Here is a 21,383-nt window from a genome sequence, read left to right as displayed (position 1 = left end):
GCAGATTTTCCATTTGGAGTTTCCATTTTTAAAGCCGCCGTTGCCATGGCGACTCTCGGCCGCTCACCTTTCCTGTCGAGAAACGGCGACCTTCCTGGTACAAATCGGAGGTATTTTCTCGCCGCCTCTTGGCTCCTCCCCAGCACACGGCTCTGAAGAGGCAGCCCCTCCAAACAATGCCCTCTGGGCTGCGTTGGGGGCCGTGGAGATTTGTCAGCGGCGCAGAATACAGAGCAGCTCCCTCGGCTTGGCAGATCTGGCGGCTGTTGTGAACTTACTGGAAACAGAGTCCTGGAGGACCAGCTCCCCCAGCGCCTATGTGCCAACTCACCATCCGGCCTCTCTTCCGGAAGCCCCTCGCAAAGTCCTTTTAATGGGCTGCCCCTTTATCCCCGGGGTCAGCACAGAAACAGTCCCATTAAAGAGACCCTGTAGCATGCGCCTAGCCATCTGTGTAGGAATGCACCTGGAGGAAAGCAATGTTTCCTCTAATGGTTTCCATCCACGTGAGGAATAAATTTTGTTCTGCGCACTGAGGCATGTGTGGAAGTGCACCACCAGTAGAAACCCAGGCTGCCAGCTGTGGACAACGATGGGTGCTCGGCCAATCAGCTGAGCAGCAGCTGAATCTCTCCTGGGTAGGTGCCCCAGCATTTAGCTGACAGGGAACACTGGAGGAGAGATGGGCATAGACTAGAGCAGGGGTTCCCAACCGGGGGTACATGTACCCCCAGGGGGTATGAGAAGCTTGTCAAGGGGGTATGAGGAATATTTGGTAAATAACTAGATTATCCTAATTGAAATATTCCAAAAGCATTAGTGTTAGTGAAAAAAGTTGTGGATTCTAGAGTCTAGAATGTATTTCCTTTCATACTGAGTGGGGGGTACGGGAAGGTTTACTAAAGGCCAAGGGGGTACAGGGACCGAAAACGGTTGGGAACCCCTGGACTAGAGGATCCAATATTCAGCCTAGGAGAGGTTGGGGAGCGAGCCCTCATGCGTCAGCAGCTGGCTAAGTTCTGGTTCTAGACGGTGCAACATTGGCGATGGTAGGAGATGGCTCATGCAGCCGTATTTTTAGACAAAGGTTGGTGAGTTATTAGTCACTAGGTAAACTGAGGCACAGAGTTGCCCAAAGTCTCAGAGAGATAGGTTTAGAACCCAGGCGTTCTGATGGCTTGTCTCTCGGTCTAACCAGCAGGCCATTGGTTCTTAACCATTGCTGTACAGGAACCTCTTTCAATTAAACTCTTCCCCCTCCTCTGTTATTCTTGGGGTCTGGTGGTCACTACCTGGGTGAAACTTTTTTGTCTGAAACTTGTTTTTTGGGGGGCAGGAGGGAGTGAAAAATGCAGGTCAAGTGAAACATGGTGTGAACTCATGTTGAACTCCCTCCCCCCCAAAATTATTCGAGTCCGGGGGAGGGGAATGAAACATTTCCATTCAAAACCACTTTGTGTTTTGAATTTTACATCAAAGGTTTTTAAAAAACAGTTGTAAAAAAGAAACAAAAACCCCACGCTTGCCACAAGTCCCCTCCCCCACAACTTTTTCTGTTGCATCAGTTGTTTGCCCAGGTCTAGAGGGTCACGATCCCGCGACACCTGCCCATGACCGGCAGGGACTGGCCGAGGCAGAGAGGCCAAAGTGCTGGAGAAAGATAAAGACGCTGGCAAACTTACTGACACCGCTTCTAGGATCTGCTTGACCACATGGGCTGCGTCTCTTTCACTGTAGAATCCCCTCTCGACAATCCTGTAAGTGGAAGACAGCAAAGAGGTCACAAAGAAACCTGAGCACAAAGAGACCTTTTTGCACTACAAGGCTCTTCCTTTCTAAACCACTTTTTTCTGCCCAAGCCAGATCACGCCTGGACACAGGGCTGGAAGAACAAAGGGTTGATTTCAGAACCTCGAAAAAAGTTTGTGCCCGCCCATCCAGTGAACTCCCCTTCCCTAATGGAAACTCAAACAGGATCCAAAGCAAAAGACATTCTCCCCCGCCTCCCCCAATAGGCCAAGCCACGCCATTTCTAACCTTCCAGAGAGGCCCTATTATGCAGATCTCTTAATAGTAAACCCCAGCGCTTTGCTGTTCCCGGTTGGAAACGTACTCCGGGTGCGGGTGGTTAAAGAATTAGGCTCTGTGTCCTAAGCAGTTTCCTGAGTCAGCTGGTGCTTTGATCCAGGAGATGCAAAGCTGGTAATTCAGCCACTCAGACCCCCTTCTATCCCCCATGTTTTCACAGGGGCTAGAGGTGTCTCCTTTTATGAAGAACTAGAAGGTTTACCTGGGGTGCTCAGGTCCTTAACTCAATTAATTTTTTTTGGGGGGGTGGGAAATAAAATGAAAATGTTCAGGCTCCATTGCAATCACTGCTCCGGGGTGGGGCTGGAGAGGAGGGGGTCAGTATCAAGCTGCCCCGGGAAGAGAGGACAGCCCCAACCCTCTCTCATTGCAGTAACTTGGGGCCAGGTGAGAAGCACCTCTCCATGGCTGCTGTAGCTCCACTGGGCACAGCTGGGGGAGGTTCATCTGCCCCCTGCACTCAGGGCTGGCTTTAGGCCGATTCGCCTGATTCACTCGAATTGGGCCCCGTGCCTAAAAGGGCCCCGCACCCTGAAGCAAGAGGGCCCCGCGCCCTAAACCCGGAAGTGTGCTGGTGTGCCGGGCGCACTGCGGGAGGGGGTGTCGGCTCCGGAGGAGGAGCATGGTGGCTTCTGTGCGCCGCGAGAGGGAGAGTTGGCCCCTGGGTTTGGCCGGAAGGTGGGACTCTGCCCTGTAGCTGAGGATTTAAAGGGGTATGTTTTTTTTTTTTTTTTTTTTTTTTTGCTGCCGGGGCCCCATCGAAACGGTTCGAATTGGGCCCTGCACTTCCTAAAGCCAGCCCTGCCTGCACTTCCCAGCCAGAGTGAGGAACACAATCCCATTCCAGGCATAGCCCATTGTCCGGGCACAACCAAACCCTGCCCTTCCGGTAAGTTATGATAAGAGGAAGCTGCATCCCAAATGGAGAGGACCTAGTGCTTACAGTTTGGGAGGCATCCTTGAACAGACAGACAGAAGGACGGATGGACAGTCAGACAAACCCTCTCCTATATATAGAAGATTTGCAGGGTAAAAGCCTGGCTGAGTACCTGTCAAAGAGCTCTCCTCCCGTCACTAGTTCAAGGATGAGCGCAATCTCCGAGGGCGTTTCGAAGATCTCCTTCAGTTTGATCTGAAAAGAACGGGAACGGTTCACTTGCAGCCCGGCCCCCTGGCCAGGACTGGGCCGTTCTTCCAACCACGTCAGTTCCCAGCCAGACACAGCGGGAGCGTTCCTCTAGCCCTGCACTCACTGTACGTCCATTTATTCCAAGAACAGGTTAATTCATTCACGAGAGGCACAGAGCGGAGGCTCGTCGGGGGGGAAGAGGAATAAATAGATGCAGAACAGATTGCATCGCTGGGACAAGTTTATTATTATCATAGCAGGACGGCTGGCGGCGTATATACCTAATTTTTTATTTATTTGAACATGGCATTTTCACTGTTCAGTATGGGTTTGCCCACTTAATCAGGCATTAAAAAAAAACCAACAACTGCAAATTAGGGCAGGGAAACAGACCAGCATGCCCTGCATTTACTCTCTCCAAATCCTGAAGCTCGCTAGTTGTAAGTGGAATTCACTGTATCCTGTGGAAGCATTTTCATTTAGCAGCCGCTCCGCCCCTGCCAAGCTCCCTTCCATTCCGCCGCTGATTCTGCTGATTGGAGACTTTTACCCCTATGGGTGAAATCCTGGCCCACTGGAATTACTGGGAACTTTGCCACTAGCTTTGGCAGGCTCAGAATTTCAGGGGAAGCTCTTGGATCGGATTCCAAGGGGAGCTGGGGCCTTGTGCCGAGAGGCGTGAGACGTCCATACCTCTCAGCCCCGGCACTGCGCAGACCTAGCTCCCGCGTCGATGCCTTTCAACTGATGGGCGAATGTTTTCCGTTTTAAAATGATGCCAAACGAGACTCCCTGCTTTGATCCTTTGTGCTAACGCCGCCCATGTGGGATTAACAGGGGCTCATTCAAAAATGCACCCCGTGCATTTTTTTAATTGGGGGGAAACAAACCCCAAACATTTCACGGTGCTTAAGACTTTGGTGACACTGTGAATTTCATGGGGTTTTCATCATTGCCAGCGTGGTGTGTGAGATGCTGTGGTATCGTACTGTATTCTAATACTACTCAGGGAAATGGAATTTTTACAGTGACAGGAAACTCCCTCCCTCCCCACCCCATAGTGCTGTAGGGCAGTGTTTCTCAACCGATGGTACAAGCACCCTCAGGGGTACTTGAGAGAAGTCTGGGGGGGTCCGTCAACACACCTGAAATCTGGAGAAAACTGAATTTTTGTTTTAAGTTTTACAGCGTTTTATTATATTCGTACTTTTTACACCCCAAAATTTCATCACCTGCCCGGTTATGATTAAGTTGTTTAAACAAATGTGTTGCAATGGTAACAAAAAATTGTGTCTGAAAACTGTAGGTACTGGGGTAATTATAATTTTTTTTAAAGGGGTACTTTATAAAAAAAGGTTGAGAGAGACTGCTGTAGGCTGAGTCTACATGATGGGGCTATACTGGGTCATGCCACTGTAGCTCCTCCAGAGCAAATGTGGCCTGTTACTCTATTCCAGCACGTGACATGAGGGAGGAGGAGACGCGAATTCTCCTTGGTCCGAGGCTTGGATAGCTCCTTGTGTCAGTTACAGCAGCCTGGGCACTGCTCTAACTTGTGCTCTGGTTCCCACCAGGGGAAGCACACACATCGATGGAGCATTGCATTCTGGGCCTAGCCTTGATTCACGACCCAGATCATACACTGTAAATCTCATTTTATGAGGAGTAAGGGTTATTTCGAGAGAAGAATTTTCTCTCAAAATAACCGCGTCCTAACTGCGTTTGTTATTTCGAAATAGTACTATATCGAAATAGTGCCATAATGCGAATATGCAAATGAGGCACGGGATATTTAAATCCCAGCTTCATTTGCAATTTTGAATCTCTTCATTTGCATCCCTCTCTCGAAAGAGGGTGCAAGTGTAGACATATCCTTAGTCTCTATGGGTGCATCTACATAGCACCCATACCTCGAAATAAGCTACGCAATATGCTCTATGCAAATTGCGTAGCTTTTTTTGAGGTAATTTTGAAATAAAGTGCCACATTTCAAAATAAAGCACTATTCTGACAAGTTCCTTAACCCTTAACGAGGGTTACAGGGGCGCCGGAATAGCACGCCCATTAATTTGAAATATAATTCGAAACAATGGGCGCATTTAAAGATGCAGAATTGCTATTTTGGGATACTTCTGGTATCCCGAAATAGCCCTGCTGTGTAGATGTAGCCGAAAGTGCCACAGGACTACTCATTTTTTAGGTTGTTTGGTGGCAAAGGAAGCAGAAAATAAATAATATTTCCCAAAGATATTTTTAAAAAATGATACTAAATGAGATTGCTCGTGTTGACCCTTTGTGCAAATGCAGCCAACATGGGCGTGACAGGTCTCATAAAAATGCATCACATGGCATTTTTCTCAACGGAGAAAAAAACCCCAGAGAATTTCACAGTTCTTAAGACTTTGGTGACACTATGAATTTCACGGGGCTTTAATCACTACCTAGAGTGCCTGGCGGCTGAGACGCTGGGGCGGCTTGCTGTATTTTAATACTACGCAGCAGTGCTATAATTTTCCTATTAACTTCAAAAGTTTACAATCCTATTATGGTCTGCACTTGAAGCCGGTGCTGAATGACAGCGAGAAGCGCACGGATGTTGTAAATAATGAAACGAAACGTCATTTGAACTAGAGAGCGAGCAGACCCTTCCCAAAGTCATTGTGATTTAAATACTAAAGCTGCCCAATTGGTTATGTTTGTGCCGCTGGCTTGTAGCTGCTTCTAGTTCTAGAGTGAGCAAATTAGCCTCGCCTACAGACAACTCATCCCCCCCGACCTGAAGCAAATCCTTTCTAGCAGCCACACACCACACCTCAGATACACCCTCCCACGAACTTACATCTGCAACAGACCCTATTGCTCTCTCTGTCCACACATCTACACAAGCAACACAATCACACGACCTAAGCACATCAGCCACCTCATCAGGGGTGTGTCTAAACTATATGGCTCCGTCGATGGAGCCATGTAGATGAGGCTCATCGGCAAAGGGAAAGGAAGCCGCGATTTAAATAATCGCGGCTTCATTTAAATTTACATGGCTGCCGTGCTGAGCCAACAAACAGCTGATCAGCTGTTTGTCGGCTCAGCGCGCTAGTCTGGACGCTCCCGCGCCGACCTGAAAGCCCTAAGTCCTTAGTTCGGATTAACTGTTACTCCTCATTCCAACTAAGGACTTAATTCGGATTGATGACCTTCTGAGGTCTTTTCCAGCTCTATGGTTCTATGATTCTATGATTAACTTTAAACTGCCGCGTGTAACAAGAAAGCCAAAAGGAGATGAAAATGCTGGGACCAAATCCGCCCCCGGCATCACTCCACTGACTCTGGGGATGGATTTTGTCCTTTGTTTATCTCTCCCTCCATTCCCTTCTACTCAGGGTATGTCTACACTAGCTCATTAATTCGAGCTAGGTAGGCAAATCAGGCAACCGGAGTTTCTAAAGGGCCACCAGGCTCCTCCTTGTTTTCTCTGGAGTTCGAAAATCAGGGGAGGGGTTCAATCCTCCCCAGTGCTCAGCCCCTGCACCCCAATGGGCACGGTGGGGCTTGGCCCTGGGCAGCCTCCGCAGTGTGAATGCAGTTACATGGAAACTGACAAGAAGGTCTCTGACTCCTTCGGTAATTATATCTGGTCCCCCGTGTTACAAATTGTTCCAGTTCAGCTGCCAGGATCCTCCGAGCGCCGAGTTATCTAAATGCTGCTCTGCTCCCGCCGGGGAGTGGCAGACAGCACAGCACTTGGCCTGACTTTATCTTCCTCTGCAGGATCCGTTACCAGGCATTCATTCGCGTGCCTCGATAGAAATCACTCACTGAATGGAAACCCTGGGGGCGGGGGAGTCTAGCGGCCTGACGGTCAGAGCTGGAAAACCTGACGTCCCTGGAAACTCCCACCTGGGCTGATTCCCATCCCAGCCTTCCCGCGGCAGCGGGTAAAGGGAGCTCCGTGCGCTGGGCTTCTGGTGGGTGTTCTGAATGAGTCCTTGAAAATCCAGTTAAGGCCGCGTGGAGCAGGGGGCCGGCCACAGAGCCCTGAAGCAGGAGGGGGGCTTCCGTGAGCCCTGCAGAATCTGCTGCCATAGGAGCAGGAATGGGGTACAAATTCAACAAACGACATGGGGGGGCGGTCTTGTTGGATGGGATTAAAAAAATCGCCCCACTCAGGGCGCTAGCCTGTTCCTTTGAGGCGGGGTGGGGAACCTTTTTGAGTGTTTCCATTTCTTTCTAGGTAACACTGGACCCCCCGTGACTCTTATGAGGGGGTCAAAGAATCCTAGAATCACAGAACACTAGGACTGGACGGGCCCTCGAGAAATCATCGAATCCAGTCCCCTGCCCTCATGGCCGGACCCAGCACTGTCAAGATCAGGGCTACTCAACTTTGGAAGCCACAATGATACTCACAGCACATGCCGAGGGCTGCAACTTAAGTGTGGTTGTATAGACATGCAAATAGATATGCAAATAGCTTCTTTCACAGTGACAGGCATGAATACAAAGCACTTCCCACAATGCCATGGCACTCCTGGAATCTGCTCCTTGGGGGCTAGAAACGCCGACACCCTGTATCCGTCTGTTGCAGCCAGCCCGTCCGCTTGCGTCTTTCAGTGCTCGCCCTGCCTGGGAGACGCCTTGCTGTTGGGGAGCATGTTCCCAGCGGGGACCACGTTCAAAGGATCCCACCTGCAGGCCACGTGTTGAACGCCGTGTAAACCCAACCCCCCCCCCCCCCCCCCGCGGGCCGCAAACAAACAGGCAGTGGATTGGTCTAGACCAGCGGTTCTCAAACTTTTCAGCATCACGCCCCCCTTTTTGATTTTTGAGAAACCCTCACCCCCCCTCACCCAAAAAAATAGCAGCAAAACTTGGGGTGGGATTGACGGGGTGGGTGTGTGGCTGGGTCGCCTCGCACCCCCCCTGGAATTTCTTCACATCCCCCTCCAGGGAGACACGTCCCCCAGTTTGGGAACCCCTGGTCTAGATCCTCCCTGACAGGTGTCTGTCCAACCTGCTCTTCAATCTCTCCAGTGATGGAGATTCCACAACCCCCGTAGGGTCTGGCAACCATCGTAGGGGTTTTGGTACAATACCCAGGCCGGGGACTAGAGGGCGAATGTACCTCCACTGCCTCCACTCTACCCACTTCCCCTGGCTTCCGTGTTAAGGTCAGTCACATCAGGGCAAGTCATCGCAGGCTTCCCTTCTCGGGAGCACGTGAGTGGGGGACAGGGGAGTCACAAAGCAGCCACCTGGCTTGTACTCACGATGTTGGGGTGTGAAAGCCGCAGCAAGACACCGATTTCAGTCCGTACGATCTTTTTGTCAATCTAAAACCAAACACAAAGAAGGTCACAGCAATCGGTGCTTTGCATCACCCTTCCGGACACCTGGCGGGACCAGCGCGTGCCCACCGAGGCCTCTGCTGCTGGTAAGAACCAGGCTGGAATTAATTCCGAACCGGATCGGATTAACCATGCTCCGTGGCTCCCCTTTCCACTCAAGCCACATATGTGTAAGAAGGGGACGCCCCGATCCCAAGCAGAGCCTCCCCCACATGTAACCACTGACATTTTTCAGCGGTTTACACATTTATCTAAAGAAACGCATTTTAACGTCCCTCGTTTTGAGAGACACCCTCACCTATTTACTGGGATAGAGGCAAATATAACACTTCGTTATTTCCATTTGCATTGTCCTTTCTGTGAGACTAATCCACGTTTTTTTCACAATGCTTTGAGGCCAGCTTAAGTTTGATGTCCCTTAGGGCCTCAGCGTGTCTTAACCCAGCCCTGGCTGTGCAGCTGTGTGGAAGTCTAGCTAGAAGAAGAGTGCTGAGTTTTTGCCTTCCTCCAATTATCTGGCCAGGGCCCATTGTACAGAGAGGAATTGTAATCCAGATCCACGCAAGCTGGGGGCCAGATCCGGCCCCCGGGCCATAGGTTTTCCCTTGTTCCTCGGTGTGGGGTTTGTACACCCTATCCCACAGCCCAAACGACATAGAGAAGAAACATCTGCTTGGACCCATGCAGATCCTGAGCATTCGAGGCAGAATTTGGAACCAGGGAGCCCAAAATCCAGACCCTTCACTTACTGGGGAATCAAGGGTTGGTCTTGACTTGTTCGCTCATGTCGGCTTTACAATCTGTAGAGCTCTGCGTGGAAACCAAGTTGAGATCCACGCCCGTATCCACAGAAATGAGCCACGGATATCCGCATCTACAGCCGCGGAGGTGGGTACCCGGGGATATAAAGCAACTAGCTGCAAGTTTGCCGGGTTCTAGGTCCACAATTTGCATCTGCACCCGTACCTGCAAGAATGAGTTGCAGATATGCATATCCGTGGGCGTGGATGATAAAGCAGACATCAGCGGGTTTGCAGGTCTCTACCACTCTGCCTTGTCCGCACTAGGGCTATGTCTACACTGGCCGGTTGTTGCGCCAGAAATATGCAAATGAGGCTAAGCGTGGAATATCGCCGAGTCTCATTTGCATACCTAATGAGCCGCCATTTTTTGGAAGAGGCTCTTGCGCCAGAAGGAGTGTCTACACTGGCCCTTCTTGCGCAAGAAAAACCCTCTTCCGCAATGCCCTTATTCCTGAAAATAATCTGCGTAGCGGCATTGCGCAAGAGTGCTTTTCTTGTGCAAGAAGGGCCAGTGTAGATGCTCCTTTTGGTGCAAGACACTCTTCCGCAAAAATGCCGGCTCATTAGGTATGCAAATGAGGCTCGGCGATATTCCACGCTTAGCCTCATTTGCATATTTTGGGCGCAACAACCCGCCAGTGTAGACATAGCCTAGGGGGTGCGTCTACACGGCACCGTTATTCCAGAATAACGGCCGTTCTTCCAGGAAAACAATGCGAGCGTCCACACAGCAATTGCGTTATTTCGAAAGAAAATCGAAATAATGAAGGGCTTTTTCCGACGCAGGTAAACCTCATTCCACGCCGCTTTGAAAAAAGCTCTTTCGGAAGAGGCTGCGTGTGGACGCTCCGCTGTGGCTATGTCCAAATAACTCCTTCCCAGGGCCATTCTGAGTTATTCCTCCCCAGTGCCGCCTGGGGCTCTAAACCAAAGTGGTGCGTCCACATTAGGGGAGCCTGCCTCGGACTCATTTGGGGTATGTCTACACTACCCTCCTAGTTCAAAGTTTGAACTAGGAGGGTAGTGTAGACATACCCTTGGAGACTTCCCTGTAGTGTGGACGTTCTATTTCGAAATCAGCTATTCCGGAAGATATCTTGCCACTCAGAGCCGGTCTGAGAGGCTGGCGAGCCAGGCGGTCGCCCAAGGCCGCCATTTTCAAGGGGCCGTCGACAGAGCGGGTCTTAAGGGCGAATCCTCCCCCAGGTTTCCCTGGTTTCTCCCTGGCCCTTTTTTAAACTTTTTGCTCAACAAATTTTCTCCGGTGGGTTTTGCTTGCCAAATTTTTGTCCATTTTTTTTAAACCATCTGGCAACCCTACCAGCGAGCCAGGCGGTTGCCCGGGGCAGCCAATGGGTTCGGATCGGCCCTGTGGCCACTTGCGGCGAATGCCTGCTCAGAACCGTTCAGAAACCATCGAGGGGCCTTCATCCAACCAACTCACCGTCTTCTTCAGGAGTTTGGCAGCGTACGGCCTGTGGGTTCCTCTCTCTTCGCAGCTGTATACCACGGACGTGGCGCCCCTGCGGAAAGAAGAAGAGGTCCGCCGTGTTACCAGCCCCCCGGACGGAAAAGCCACGTCGGCTCAAAGAAGCCTGCAAGGGAGGGCTGGGGGTGCCCTTTGGAACGGTTGTTTTTGATGGAGGGTGACGGGGTTAGGGGTTCTGCTTGCTTTTGAAGTTCAAGATTGGGGTCCCGGTCTGTACAAGGGCTAAGGAGCTCCTGCCGGCTTTCTCCAGATCCCAGGGCTGTACCATGGATAGGCAGAGCTGAGACTGAACAGCCCCTCCCTGGGGGTTACACTCAGCATCGTGCTCGTTGGGGACACCTCCCTATGGTGTCCCGGTGCCTTGGTTTATGGCACTTCCTGTCACCTTGGGCACATGTGGGAGGCAGCGATGGCTAGTGGCTAGAGCCCTGACCTTGGCCATGTTACTTCCCTCTCTGTGCCTCAACCTCCCCATCTCTAAAATGGGGCTGTGACACTGAGGTTCTTTGTCCGATGCTCAGGGCCCACGCCACCAGTGCAGACGTTTCACCGGCCACCCTGGAGCAGCAGCCCTGGGGGACGGGATGGGCACCCTCATGTCGCGCTTGGTAGCTGCTTGTTCCGCGGCTGTCGTGTGACACGAGGGCGAGGGAGAGACTGTGACCTGTGAGTGCACCAGGATCAGCGCGCTCAGCCGTACAAGGGCTTAATGTCCTTCCCCCCCTCCCCAAATCGCTTCCGGCTTTCCTAGCTAAAACCATTTTAATTAAAATCGGAATATTAAGCCGGCCTAACCCCTTAAGCAGCTTTGAAGAGAGAAAGATGCATCCCCACCCTACCCCACCCCCAATCAGTGAAGCAGCAGCATGCGGAGGCCTGAGAAGAGATGACGCCCTTCTCGGGGAGAGGAGAGGGAGGCTCTGGGGAGTGTCCGACAGGTGCAATCCCAGAACAACCCCCCCCACATGCCACAAGCACCCCCTGCGCCTTGGCACCAGGGTGCTCATGCCACCATGGTGCTTTCCAAGCACATTGTGCTCCGCTTGCCAGCTCCCCCAGCTCAGCCCAAAGGGGGGTGTGATCGACCCCGTTTTACAGATGGGGAAACTGAGGCACGGGGCATTCTCATAAAAGCAATCTGCTCCTCAAGTCACACCACCACCCAGTGGCACGGCTGGGACTAGACGCAGGTCTTCCGGCTCACCGGCTAGTGACCGTAGCCCAGGGCAAGTCCGGGATTGTGTCTGGGGACACACCTGCACTGTGAGCAGGAGGAGACATAACCCACTGTGTCCGTGTCAAAAGAAACAGGCTTCATGTTTAGATCGGGCTAGCTGGAAAAGGGCATATACAGCCGGGTTTCCTCTCTCAATTTCCCACCCCCCTCCAACCCAAATGGTCCAGGGAAGGTACCCATGTACCAAATTAAGCTGCGTTAGGTTCCTCACGAGGAATCAATTGTTATGTTTAAAATTTTTAGATCTCGTTAACAGCGTTTGCTAAGCAGCGGACATTGAAATCAACCCCCTGCAACGTCATCGTTGCTTCAGGGTTCCTCAGAGCAGGTTAATTCTTGTCCCGGGGTGGGGGGTGGGGGCGAGGGCAAGTTCTAATTCTTTGCCCTTGCACCCCCCCTTGGATGTATCTCCTCCATCGGCCACTCAGTGTGAACTTTCTGCACGGCTAGTTGGGAACCCAAACGAGGCGTTTTCACATCATTGTTGCCACGTAATCTGCTCAGGAGAGAGATGCTCATGTTTGCGCGTCAGAGACTCTGAGCCTTTGTGCTTCCTGCTGACATTCTCTGGGGCAGCGGCAGGATTTAGACAAATTAGCTCCACCCCAGTTGGTCTGCGGGGCCGGCCCAGGTGCTGAGCTTCTAGAAAACCGTCCCCTTCGCCTTCTGCTGCAAGCGCTGAGCAAATATCCGTAATCGCCCTTGACTCTGAGGGGAGAGCTAATTGTGTGTGCTTTACAGTTGACTGGAAAACGTGTCACAGCGGAATTTGCCAAAAGAAGCCTGGATTTCCAGTGTCGTTTGCAGAGGAGCCAAAGTCAATGAGCTGAGTTTTGGCCTTGCTGGGGGGGGGGGATGCTCCCGCAGCTAGAGTGTTCCTGACCCATCCTACTTGTGCACAGCTGGTGGGCTGCTCCTAGCCCCTAACGGAGAGACTGGTCGGGGTGTATCGCCCTGCAGCTGTTCTCCATTTCCCAGGGGCCACAGGAAACAAAACATAACTTAGAGCAGCCTCGAGGGTGCTCTAACTTGCTCCTCTTGCCTCCATAACCCCAGAACACCGCTGGCGCAGTGGCTGAAAGAACAGCTCCAAAGTAACTATAAATCAGGCCTCAGCCATGCGGTGATGAGGCTCCAGGCTGGCCGGTCTCTCCCCTTTGCCAAGCCCTCCCTGTCTAACACACAAGCAAAGCGCTCCGTTCACCCCCCTTTCCTGCACAGAGGCACTGCCTCTCACCTGGGACCCCCCGATGCTACAAAGACACAGCAGGATTGTGACCCGTGGGTTTGGCACGTTGTACTCAGCGCTAGCCGAGACGACCGCTGCAAACTCTCCTCGGACATCACCGAGAGGTAGATATTTTCATTTTATAATTCTAAGACAATCCACAGTCTGTTCCCCCCCTTCCGCCAATAATCGGACACATATTGGATTTAAGACCCCCGTCTCAGGCAGGCCCCGTCTCAGGCAGGCCCGGTCCTCACACAAATAAGGTTTCAGGCTCCAGGCCTGCTTTTTGTTCCCCACTGCGATATCTGTCAGTAATTAATTTTTACAGGGAATAAGCTAGTAGCTGAGTCATAGAATCATAGAACCATAGAGCTGGAAGAGACCTCAGAAGGTCGTCAAGTCCAGCTCCCTGCTCTAGGCAGGACCAATCCCAACTAAATCAACCCAGCCAGGGCTTTGTCAAGCCGAGACTTAAACACCTCTAGGGACGGAGACTCCACTATTTCCCTAGGGAACCCATTCCAGTGCTTCACCACCCTCCTAGGGAAATAGTTTTTCCTAATATCCAACCTGGACCTCTCCCACCACAACTTGAGACCATTGCTCCTTGTTCTGCATCTGTCACTACTGAGAACAGCCTCTCTCCATCCTCTTTGGAACCCCCCTTCAGGAAGTTAAAGGCTGCTATCGAATCCCCCCTCACTCTTCTCTTCTGCAGACTAAAAAGACCCAAGTCCCTCAGCCTCTCCTCATAAGTCATGTGCTCCGGCCCCCTAATCATTTTGGTCGCCCTCCGCTGGACCCTCTCCAATGCGTCCACATCCTTTTTGTAGTGGGGGGCCCAGAACTGGACACGATACTCCAGATGTGGCCTCACCAGAGCTGAGTAAAGAAGAATAATCTCATCTCTGGATCTGCTGGCAATGCTCCTCTTAATGCAACCTAATATGCCATTAGCCTTCTTGGCTACAAGGGCACACTGTTGACTCATATCCAGCTTCTCATCCACTGTAACCCCCGGGTCCTTTTCTGCAGAACTACTACTTAGCTGGTCGGTCCCCAGCCTGTAACAATGTTTGGGATTCTTCCATCCCAAGGGCAGGACTCTGCTCTTGTCCTTGCTGAACCTCATCAGATTTCTTGTGGCCCAATCCTCCAACTTGTCTAAGTCACTCTGACCATTTTTTGCTCAACCCAGTCTGTCTTTGGAACTGATGCGTGCCATATTCGAAGGCCCTCCCCCCTGCTCCTGATCAATACCCTTGTCTCTGCTCATGTGTCTGGTAATGGTTTATGGATTCCCTCCCCCACCATGCACCCTTCCTTAAACTGGGCGCTGTGATTCACTATCTGATTAGAAGAAACTGTTGGCTACATATCAGTCCATGAAAGACGTTCTGCTCGGTCAGTTTCAGCACTAAGTGGCACATGCATGTGGAGAACGGTGTTCTATCACCTCAGATTACACACATCTGCACAAGCGACACCATCACAGGACCTAACCACACACGCCACAACAGCAGGGGCTCCTACAACCACACATCCTCTAATGTGACCTGTGCCAGCAAGGCCCCTCTCTGCCATGGATACTGGCCACACCGGACAGGCTCTGCGACAAAGGATAAATGGCCACAAATCAGACATCAGAAATGGAAACACACAGAAACCTGGAGGGAACGTTTGACCTGCCTGGGCACTCAGCCAGGGATATAAAAGTAGCCGTTCTTCTACAAAGGAACTTCATCGGCCAATTACACAGAGAGAGTGAGTGCGGAATTACATAACAACATAAGAACGGCCATACTGGATCAGATCAAAGGTCAGTATCCTGTCTGCCGAGAGTGGCGGATACCAGATGCCCCAGAGGGAGGGAGCACAACAGGGAATCCTCACACGATCCCTCCCATGTCACCCATGCACAGACAAACAGAGGCTAAGGACACCACACCCTGGCTAACAGTGATTGATGGACCTCACCGCCATGAATCTATCTAGCTCTTTTTTGAACCCTGTTAGAGTTCTAGCCTTCCCCACATCCTCTGGCAAGGAGTTCCACAGATTGTGCACCGAGTGAAGAAAATCTTCCTTTGGTTTGTTTTAAACCTGCTGCCTATTCATTTCAATCGGTGACCCCTGGTTCTTATATTGTGGGAATAAGTCAATAACTTTTCCTTTATTCACTTTTTCCACCTCAGTCATGATTTTATAGACCTCTATCCTATCCCCCCTTAGTCTCCTCTTTTCCTAGTCTTTTTAATTTCTCTTCATATGGGACCGGTTCCAAACCCCTCATCATTTTTGGTGCCCTTTTCTGAACATTTTCCAGTGCCAATATATATTTTCTGAGATGAGGTGACCACATCTGTATGCAGCTTGCAATTGGTATTCATCTGGAAATGTGACACTGTTTCCCTGCGTCGGAACAAAGACATTAACTGGATGTCACATTATAAAGCCAGACTCCCCTGCTTTTAATGACTGCATTTTTACATCAAAAGCTAAGAATGGGACCCTTCCAGCCACCTTAATTACCCTCGTTAGCACCGGTCTTACAATGGACAGATTTTTCTTTTCTCTTATAAATATCTTGGATTCTGTTATTTCTACTCTAGTTCATCTGAGCAAGTGGGGTTTGCCCATGAAAGCTCATGATCCTATATATTTTGGTTCATCTCTAAGCCACTGGACTTTTGATTTTTAAAGTTACAGAGTGAGACGGTGACCCCTCTAAGACTTTTATACGATACTTGGCGTTTCAAGTTGTGGGAAAAAATAAAAAAGAAAGGTGAAGGGCTGACAATGCAGGCAGGGTTGTTCTTGGGTTGTGTGTGTGTGTGTGTGTGTGTGTGTGTGTGTGTGTGTGTAGGAACAAAATGAATTTGACTGAAATCTGGATGCATTAATTACACCTAGTTTTGATTAGCTCATTGTTATTAGCCTACCCCCTTTAATTGGTTAATCTGTTAAACATTACGATTAACCAGTTAACTGGTTAAACAGGATTTGACATCCCTAGTTGCTGTTCCTCTCCAATGCCTGCACAGGTCTGTGTCAGATAGGAGGTGACAAAGCCGGCTCGGTGCCCCCGATTTGCAGAGGCGGATTGGGCTGAAGAAAGCTTCCATTGCTAGATAAATAAAACCGACTTGGCATTGGTCATAAATCCTTTGGGGGCAGAGGCTGCTTTTTGTTCCATGTTTGTGTGGGCCCCCCCAGCATGATGGCACGACCTTTGCCCTGCCAAGGGCTCCTAGGTGCTTGCGCAACATGAAGAATGGTGCATATACACAAAGGCCCACGCAGGCTGTCCATAGCCACTCGCCCAACGGCCGGGATGGTGAACGCTGTATTGAAATCAACGTCAGCTCAGCACGGCAAAGCGATAACAGCTCCATCCGTGTCGCTGACAGCGGTGCGACCCCCGCGTCCTCCCAGCCCGCCCTCGTGATGCTTGTGCTGTCTGCGGGTTTGCACCTTTCTGAAATATACAGTACAAAGAAGACTGTGCTTTTGAGAGAATCTGTCTGTCCCTCCGTCTGTCCATCTGTTCGTCTGTCCAAGAACTCCTCCTAAACAGTAAGAGCGAGGACCTGGGCTTGGTTGTGCCAGGACAATGGGAGGGGCCTGGAATGGGATTGTTGCTCTTAAAAGCAGACAGAAAAGAGACACACTTATCAGGCAGGTGAAAGGGTCTGGCTGGGGCTCACCCCCTGCCCATCCATGAGTGCCCCAGACCCAAGCTTACAAGCCCCAGGTACCCTTTAGGGAGGTCAGGGGGAGGGCTGAAAGTCCCCCCTCCAATTCAAACGGGGATGTTGCTGGTTATTCCCCTTTGTCATGGAGTGAGGAGAAAGGGCCCAGTTTGCGGCATTCCTCACTCGGGCTGGGGATCGCAGGGGGGCTGATGATCCTGGACCTGCCCCAGCTGGGGGAACATGCGCCCCTCCCCCAGCTGTGCCTGCTGGAGCTGCAGTGGCCACGAACAGGCGCTTCTCACCTGGCCCCCACCTGCTGCTGTGAGAGGGGGCTGGGGTTGTCCTCTCTCTTCGGGGCAGCCTGATACTGAATCCCGCATCCCCAGCCCCTCCCCAGAGCGGTGATTCAAATAAAGCCTGGACATTTCTGTTATTTTCCAGAGAACAAAAATTAATTGAGTTAAGGAGCCAAGCAACGCCTGGTAAATTTAGTATAGATCTAGCTCTAGCTCTAGATCTGTATCTAGATCCTGATCAGTCTCCCAGCAAAATGACCGACCCAGTATTATTTTGTCAACTCCAGGAGGTGAATAGCAGAGTGAACGTTTCCTGATTGGCTAATAACCCAGACTGGTCAATAATGACACCAGTGTTCTGACGCCATGTGCTGCAAAGAAGCTGCAGGAGGCGCACTCACGAGCCTCCTGCCATTCGAGAGCCTCATTCTGATTTTTAAAGGACTAGAACTTTTTTTTTTCTCACGAGAGTTAGCAGATCGGGGCCAGCTGCGCGGGCTTGTGGCCAACGCTAGGGAGAACGGTCCAGATGAGACCAGCGTGTTGTCCCCCCACTTTGCGCTGGTGTAAACAATGGCATGCGGGAAAGCTGGGCCCTATATCTAGCTTTTGCGGCCAAATACTCAGAGGGTGCTGAGTCCTGGCTATAACCCCCAACGACTTTGCTGAAAGCAGCAGGTAGTCAGCACAGGGCCTCGGCTCTTTTCCCCACCTCTCTCATCCTGGACAACTTGTCACCAAACTTCTCCATCCAAAGGCAGAGCATATGTTTAGGGGGCAATCAACATGATTACCACTTTTCTACTTCCCTGCAGCTATTCTCTGCTTCCCCTTGGGGGGCCCTGGGAAACAATCTCTCTGGGAAAGAATGAATGGACACAAATCAGATATCGGAAAAGGCAACACACAGAAATCGGTTGGAGAACACTTTCACCTGCCCGGGCAACTCATTAATGGATCTCCAAGTCACCGTGTTGTTTCAGGCCAGATCCAAAGACAAAGGAAAGGGTTGGAACTCCATTTCATTCACACGTTTGATTCTTATCAGAATGGAACGAACCGAGACATCAGCTGGCTCACGCACGACCTTCCACATCCTAATGACTTAACCGACCGACCGACCCATGGAGGCGCTCATTGTTCTTATCAGCCTCTTGTAAGGACCGTATTTTAGCAAATATCACCTGCGGGTTATATTCGTTTTTACAAACCTCGCACCCTCACCTCGCGGGCTATACTCGTGTGCGGGGTATACAGGTTTGTTTTTACTCTCCCACCCGGAGGCTGGTGCTTCCTGCAGCTGCAGAGTCTCTCCTGCAGGCTATACTCGTGCATGGGGTATACAGTTTTTTTTTCCCTCAAATAGCAAAAACCGTGGGGTATATTCAGGTGCAGGGTATATTCGCTAAAATACGGTACTTGAACAATCTACTTACTGTCTTTTTTCTCCTCCCTCAGTCCCTCCTCCCCTTATTTATTCTTGGATCTGGACTTTCAATACTGCAGTCATCTGAAGAAGTGGGCTGTGCCCACGAAAGCTCATCATCCCAGCTCCATGTTTTGTTAGTCTTTAAGGTGCTGCTAGACTAGTTGTTATTTTTTAAGTTTTTCTAGTGATAGACTAACTCGGCTCCCCCTCTGAAACCCAAATTAGAGCAGTCCTGAGGCTGCTCTAACTTACACCAGGGGCTGGAAGGTGCAATAATTCAGGGAACACAAAAGTATCTTGAAGTCTTCTTCGTTTCCCAACTCCAGCCTCCTCCAAGTGCAGAAATGGAGTAACCGAGACTCGGCCCCTGGTCTTTGATGGGAAGGGTAACTGACACATGGAAGGGAAACTCCCTTGCAGCCAGCTGGAGCTTGGGCTGTTATGTGCCCTGCAGAGTCTTCGGGACTTAATGCAGATGGATGTTCAGGTTCAAGTATTAGCTTCGCATCATTTGCCAGAGAGTAAAACAATCTCCCAAAGTCTACAGAAGTGAAATGTAAATTCCATTCCCTTGGAGCTCATTCATCCTGATTGCTGTGCTTTTTTTGCCCTCAGACAAAGCATGAATATAATCCATAGGTCTACAGTATTAATATCTAGCGACACAAAGCCAAGAGCTAACAGACACTCCAGTTGTTCTTTGACTTTGGTTTTTACTGGCAACCTGGGGCTTTTTCTCTGCCCTTCCAGGGTTTCCTCATTAATACAGCCATAGAGCTGGGGGGAAAAAAGCTTTTAACCAAAACTTTGGGGGGTGAGGAGGGGGCAAACATGCAGATTTGGATCAACCACAATACTTCATGAATTCAAGCAGAATTTGCTGAATTGTTTCGGTCAGGAAACAACATTCTGAAGGAATGCACATGGTTGGTTTGGAGATTTTCAAAAGGAAACGGTGTGATTTGAAAAAAAAAATGCTTTAAATGTTACTTAAAAACCCCTTTTTGTAAGTTCAAAATCTACACACAACGTTTAATTGGACCCCCAACTATGCGGCTGTTGCTGCCTTTTGACGGGCCAAACCATTAACCAAAATTCATTTCACATCCTCCTGAAACGGTTTCCCCTCCATGGTTGCTGAACTGTCATTGAACCAAAAAATGCACCTCTTTGCACAGCTGTACGGAGCCCTGCCTGGGAGCTGCGTGGCGGTTAAGAGCTTTGCTAGTGTTTCTATGAGAGGTCCTATCCTGCTTCCAGGCAAATCAATGGAATGGCTGTTCGACAGCTGCACTAGAATGGGGCCAAGCAATGAAATGTTAGTTCAGGATTTATAATAGAGACGCAGCCGTGTTAGTCTGGTCATGCTGAAACAAAAGACAGGCCTATGCAGCACTTGAAAGACTGACAGAATGGTTTATTAGGTGATGAGCTTTCGTGGGCCAGACTTGAGGAAGTGGGTCTGGCCCACGAAAGCTCATCATCTAATAAACCATCTTGTTAGTCTTTCAAGTGCTGCATAGGCCTGTCTTTTGTTTCAGGATTTAGGCTCTGCTGAACCAAAACCCTCATTCACAGAGGGGGCGAAACTGAATCTCCATGCGCATGGCCAGGGCGAGCCCCATGCAATATCAAGACCCTATTTTGGGGGCTTGAGTGGGACTTGAATGAGGCCTGCAGCAGGCAACGGAAGGGATAGCGGGAGTAAATTGCATTCATCACCAGTCCTGTGGCAAAATCTCAGTAGTGCAGGCTTGAGCCTTAAATTAACGGGCTTAGTCAGGTGAGTAAAAGGCCACTTGTGTGTGTGAAGTTTTTGCTGGTTCAGGCTCCGGAGGGTGCAGCACTGTTGGTGGATGGGCAGGGATGTGAACTGAAAACTGACAGAGCTACTTCATTTCTAGTTTTCTACAGCCGCTGTACCAAGGCACGTCTATATCCCCATTGCCATAACATCAGAGCAGCTCACAGACCCCTGTGAGGTAGGGCAGGGCTAGCATCCTTATTTTGGGATGGGAACGGGTCCCATATGAGGAGAGGTTAAAGCGACTGGGACTTTTCAGTTTAGAAAAGAGGAGACTGAGGGGGGATATGATAGAGGTCTATAAAATCATGAGTGGTGTGGAGAGGGCTGATAAAGAAAAGTTATTTATTAGTTCCCTAAATAGAAGAACTAGAGGAAACCAAATGAAATTAATGGGGAGCAAGTTTAAAACTAATAAAAGAAAGTTCTTCTTCACACAGCGTGTAGTCAACCTGTGGAACTCCTTGCCAAAGGAGGCGGTGAAGGCTAGGACTATAATAGAGTTTAAAGAGATGCTAGATAATTTCATGGAGGTTAGGTCCATAAAAGGCTATTAGCCAGGGGATAAAATGGTGTCCTTGGCCTCTGTCTGTCAGAGGCTGGAGAGGGATGGCAGGAGACAAATCGCTTGATCATTGTCTTCGGTCCACCCTCTCTGGGGCATCTGGTGCTGGCCACTGTCGGTAGACAGGATACTGGGCTAGATGGACCTTTGGTTTGACCCAGTACGGCCGTTCTTATGTTCTTATTTTACAAATGGGAAATCGAGGCATTTCACAGTTAAGTGATTTGCCTAAGGTCACACCGAAGGGCTGTGGCAGAGCAGGGAATGAAATT

At 50.4% G+C, this 21,383-nt stretch overlaps 1 protein-coding gene across 1 annotated transcript in view; it reads right to left on the bottom strand.

The window, feature by feature from the left end:
- Positions 1-21,383, bottom strand: part of LOC102459794 (calcium/calmodulin-dependent protein kinase type IV-like) — a 43,486-nt gene that overhangs the window by 16,306 nt on the left and 5,797 nt on the right. The window contains exons 2-5 of the mRNA XM_006124964.4: positions 10,810-10,888; positions 8,485-8,547; positions 3,138-3,220; positions 1,683-1,755 (exon numbers count right to left, since the gene is read on the bottom strand). Of these exons, the coding sequence (XP_006125026.2) occupies positions 1,683-1,755; positions 3,138-3,220; positions 8,485-8,547; positions 10,810-10,888 (298 nt within the window). The remainder of the gene's footprint in view (positions 1-1,682; positions 1,756-3,137; positions 3,221-8,484; positions 8,548-10,809; positions 10,889-21,383) is intronic.

The sequence above is a fragment of the Pelodiscus sinensis genome, chromosome 19 (assembly GCF_049634645.1).
Source record: "Pelodiscus sinensis isolate JC-2024 chromosome 19, ASM4963464v1, whole genome shotgun sequence".
Lineage (NCBI taxonomy): Eukaryota > Metazoa > Chordata > Testudines > Trionychidae > Pelodiscus > Pelodiscus sinensis.
Note: the sequence above shows the minus strand (reverse complement) of the source record. Positions and strands in the feature narration are given on the sequence as shown.